Below are 5393 nucleotides of genomic sequence, written 5' to 3'. Positions count from 1 at the left end.
TCACCACAATCAGACGAGAGGTCCACCTATCCATTCCAACCACCGCCGACTTCATCCGGATAAGCTACAAATCGCAAAACACGAATTCGAACACATGCTCGAACTCGGCATCATCCGCCCTTCATCGAGTCATCGGTCATCACCCCTACATATGGTACTTAAGAAGTCTAAAGTTGATTGGGGACCCCGTGGTGATTACCGTTCTCTCAACAACGCTACTATCCCAGACAGGTATCCCATCCCACATATCCACGATTTCGCAACTACCCAATGCCACACGAACATCTTCCCCAAGCTCGATCTCAAACGAGCATACTACCACATACCCGTAGCCCCGGATGACATTCCCAAAACAGCCATCACAACACCGTTTGGCCTCTTCGAATTCACGCGTATGCCCTTTGGTCTTCGAAATGCAGCCCAAACGTTTCAACGTTTCATGGACGAGGTTTTACGTGGCTTACCGTTTGTGTATGCCTACCTTGACGATGTTTTAGTCGCTAGCACCTCCCCAGCTGAACATGCAGCTCATCTCAGAGCAGTGTTTGAACGTTTTTCCACTTACAACATACGTTTGAACATTGACAAATGCTTATTCGGTGTTACTAGCCTGGATTTTCTTGGCCACCACATTGACGCCACAGGTATTTCACCATTACCCGATCGCATTTTGGCCTTAGAGTCATTTCCCATGCCCACAACTATCACTCAACTTCGTCGTTTCATTGGTATCATCAACTACTACCGGCGATTCATCCCTCACTGTGCAGATATTTTGAAGCCACTGACCGATTTACTTGGCTCCAAAGAGAAATCTGTTACTTTGCACCCCGCCGCCACTGCTGCTTTCGAAAGAGCCAAGCACGCCATTGCTCAGGCCACAAAGTTATCTTTCCTCGATACTCACGAGAGCACAAAGCTGATTTTGACAACTGATGCTTCGAATGCTGCCGTCGGTGCAGTGCTTCATCAAGTTGTTAACAACACACCTCAACCACTAGCGTTTTTCTCGCAGAAGATGCAGGCTGCCCAAACGCGTTACAGTACTTTTGGTCGTGAATTACTCGCAATTTACCTTGCTATTCGCCATTTCCGGCACTTGTTAGAGGGTAGATCGTTTACCATTCAAACCGACCATAAGCCACTCACATACGCCTTCAACGCCAAGCCTGATCGATATTCACCACGCGAGATACGCCATCTGGATTATATTTCACAGTTCACTACCGACATTCGGTACACTCCAGGTTCGGACAATGTCGTCGCAGACGCCTTATCCCGTCCTGACATAAACGCTCTTCACCCTTCCACGCAGTTGGACCTAGCCAAGCTGGCGAACCTTCAAAACACTGATCCTAATTTTTTGCCTATTCTATCGTTCCCTTCATTTCAAGTCTCTTCAACTCCGTTACCCCTCCAATCCGGAGCCATTTTTTGTGATATGTCTACCGGATCAGCTCGCCCAATCGTACCCGAAGCTTTCCGACGCGTTGTTTTCGACCACTTCCATGGATTTTCTCATCCAGGAATCCGAGCAACCAGGAAGTTGATTAGTGCACGTTTTGTATGGCCCTTCATGAATAAGGACCTGACATCCTGGGCCAAACAGTGCATCGCCTGTCAACGCACTAAAGTAACTCGGCATACGAACTCACCTATTGGTTCATTTGCCGTTCCTGATGCTCGGTTCACACACGTCCATCTCGATATTGTTGGTCCTCTTTCCCCATCAAGCGGTTTCACTCATATCCTTACCATGATTGATCGTTTTACCCGTTGGCCAGTAGCTGTACCCATTTCGGATACTTCAGCTGAAACAGTTGCTTTTTCATTTTTGCAACACTGGGTTAGTAATTTTGGTATACCTTCCACCGTTACTACGGATCGCGGCTCACAATTTCAGTGTAATCTCTTCCGTGAGTTTTCTACACTATTCGGTTTCCATCACATATCGACTACCGCGTATTATCCCTGTTCCAACGGTCTGGTTGAGCGTTTCCACCGATACCTCAAAGATGCATTGACTGTCCAAATTAACCCATGGTCTTCTTCTTTACCCCCCATTTTGCTGGCTATTCGCTCCACTATTAAGGAGGATCTTCACTGTCCCCAGCCGAACTAGTATGCGGTACAACTCTACGTCTACCCGGTGAACTAGTTTTTCCTTCTGGCGAACAGCCCGAATCACCCGTTACATTCGTCTTCCGTCTGAAACAACACATGTCCGAACTTCGTGCGACACCGACCAGACGATCAACGTGAACAGAACACATCTCAGCCGATCTCCCTTCTACACCTTTCGTGTTTCTCCGACATGACGCAACGAAGGAAACCACACCAACCCTGTTATGATGGCCCCTTCAAGGTTATCGAACGTCGCTCCAAATACTTTGATTTAGAGAGAAGCGGAAAGCGTGATACCGTCTCCATTGATCGCCTGAAACCTGCCTACACTGAAGCACCCACGACCACATCCAGCAATCCCGCTATCCCAACAAAACTCACACCTACCCAAGATATCCCTCCCGCCAACCTCACTGCTTCCACTGGACGCTCCGGACGACGCGTCCGTTTCCCTCAGCACTTAGCTGATCACGAAACCTGAAGTGAGCAACTTGTGATTCGTTACCTTAGTTATTCGAGCGTTTTCCCCTTTCATGGTCAACGCTCTGGTGGGAGAGTTGTGTCCCGTTTTGTACCTTTATTTTACTTCCATTATAACACTACGTGTTTCATCAATTGCATAATCGTCTTTTGTTTGAATACGAAAAACTACAAAAACGCGCACTTGTACAATTTCACAAAATACAAGCGTGGTCACGTGCTTCGACTCTCTCTTCTGATTTCGCTCGCGCTTGCAGCGGTCATTCGCGAGTCTCATCTACTAACTCTGGTATCAAAACATTTCAGACATCTTCGGAATCTATTATATGTGGGAACTGTTCAGAAGAAGACCTCTGGACCAACATAATTGGATTATTGTTTATTTGCTGACCTGGGCCAACGACGAACTATTTTAAAGAGAACAATTGTTAGTGAAACTGTTCCATCTGATCTCTTTATTTTTGTTTACCCGACCTAGTGTAATTATTTTTATTTCTTTGCCACACACTCCTGGTAAACTAACTTATTGGGTTGTCAGACCACTACACTGTTAAATCCATAGTACCGTAATGCTACCACTCTCGCTTTTGTACACCAAGCTGGCAATGAAGCCCAGCACGTCATCAATTATCCCATCAACCCGTCTTGATTGCCCACTCTAATCTGCCCAACCTGTTTGAATCTATCAGTAATAATAATGTTGATCCGTTACTTGTGGGTGAAATGCCGTCATGCATGATCATACTGTTGTGGTCAGAACAGAGGCATGACTGGCAGGGTTTGTGGGTACAACAGGGTGAGCATTATCTAATGTGGGCGTGGTCCCCACTTAATCAGTACGGGTAGGGAAACACAGATACTATGCGTTTTTTGCAGCAAATATCGAGCAACATCAGATCGTTAGGATTTGAAGGTGACGTAATCCCAGAGGCAACAGCGGTGCCTTTAGATTTTAATTCAGTTTGACCAGATGGATGACGCCAACTTTGCTGCTTCACCAGATCCGATGTTCTGGTTACTTTTTTTACCGTTTTCACTTTTCTTCTCATTTGTCAGGCAGGAAGTCTCTTGTTTTGCTCCCCTCTCACGTCACCTTCAACTCCCAACGACCTGATCTTGCTCGATACTTGCTGCAAAAGACGCATAGTGGCTGTGCTTCCCTGCCCGTGCCGGTTTACTGGGGGGATCACGCGTCTTGCGGAGTCATCCTCATTCTGATTGGCTGAAATCTATATGGAGGGAACATTCGAACATGACGACATGGCAAATTCGCGGTTTATGGTTGCCCCTCTTGAACAAGGAAGAGAATTTAACTGCGGTTGTATCTGTCAAAAATTTACGCCGTTGCCAGTTCCTCAAACGTAATGAAGGCGTACAGTATATGATCCCCAGTAGTTTAGCAAAGGTTGTTTGTGACAAGTGCAATCGTCCATGTTGTCCCTAAAGCTACCGGCATCTCCAGTGGACGATGATATTTGTGATTACTGACGGTAAAAAAGCGATTATTCAGGACGGCCCACATTTAGCAGTTAACGCTGGTGTATTGACTGTTTGCATTCGGCGTTGTTTACCTGTTATGAAATGTTCGTCATTCGATTAAAACGAATAGCCTACATGTAATTCTATGTTACCCTGAATGAACACTTTGAAAGCCATGTATCATGCGAACTGTGTTAAGTAGCTGCAGGAACCGGTATTTTCACTGACCACCCTGACTCTGGTTTATAAAAACGGAACTAGCGGTGCATCCTTCGCAGCCAACAGATTAACGACAGTGCCGTAGCTGATAACCGATTTGTTATTTCTGGCACTCCCCCGTTTAGCGGTAAGTGTAGTGCATATATGAGGAAAGGCCCCCATCAGTTAAAAAATGCAGAAATAGCGGAATTATTGAAATACGTGGTGATCGTCGACTGCTATTCTCGATTATTTATGTAAGCACTGGTGGTGTGGAACTTCGTTTACTGCACAGCATTCTTCTTATTTGTCGTCCATATAGATGGGCGTGAATCCATACCTCCAGCGGAGCGCCGCTCTCTTGCCTTCAAGCGTGCTTGTTACGTGTTTGATGAGAACGAGTCGCATCCTTTGAAAATTCAGCACGCCATATGAGTAACATGAAGGGTCAAATTTGGACGACAGATTCAGAAGATTAGAATGAACATGTCGTGGAGGCAGATGGGGCCAGCTCGGTAGCTTGCTCGTATTTGCAGGCAATATAAAGGCTGGGCGAGTGGGTACAGTCGAAATAGGGAAGGAAATAGTTGTGAGTGTGCTATCCAGCTGGATACGACAGTGCCGTGGCATCATTGGCCTGAATTACATCGGTTTCTGGGCAGCCCCATAACGAAAGTCACTTTTAAGGTCATTGGGTTGGGATGTGCACTTCTTAGAGCAGCGGGATTTTTTCAGGCCGGTCAGAAAACTAAGTTAGAACGAAGCCGATATACGATCACAGGTGTTTTAGTTCGTTCAAGGATCCCTGCAGATCATAGGCATAGCGACCACTGTGTACTGACCTTTGTAGAGCAGCGGTTTTCAGGCCGGTCAGAAAACTAAGTTAGAACGAAGACGATATACGATCACAGGTGTTTTAGTTCGTTCAAGGATCCCTGCCTGTCATAGGCATAGCGACCACTGTGTACTGACCTTTGATCTCATCTGTTATTGGGCCAGAAATCCCAAATCTCAAACGTGGTTTCGAGACTTCTGCCGTGCAGACTTCTCAGGAATGCGCATCTTCCTTGAACAAGTCACACTGAGACCAGCTCCGGTGGAAGAACTATATA

At 46.3% G+C, this 5393-nt stretch overlaps 1 protein-coding gene across 1 annotated transcript in view; it reads right to left on the bottom strand.

The window, feature by feature from the left end:
* Positions 1-3656: 3656 nt before the first annotated feature.
* Positions 3657-5393, bottom strand: part of T265_03182 (hypothetical protein) — a gene marked incomplete at both ends in the record, with an annotated part of 30200 nt that continues 28463 nt past the window's right edge. The window contains one exon of the mRNA XM_009167601.1: positions 3657-3826. Coding sequence (XP_009165865.1) covers positions 3657-3826 — 170 coding nt within the window. The remainder of the gene's footprint in view (positions 3827-5393) is intronic.

The sequence above is a fragment of the Opisthorchis viverrini genome, assembly GCF_000715545.1.
Source record: "Opisthorchis viverrini unplaced genomic scaffold opera_v5_44, whole genome shotgun sequence".
Lineage (NCBI taxonomy): Eukaryota > Metazoa > Platyhelminthes > Trematoda > Opisthorchiida > Opisthorchiidae > Opisthorchis > Opisthorchis viverrini.
Note: the sequence above shows the minus strand (reverse complement) of the source record. Positions and strands in the feature narration are given on the sequence as shown.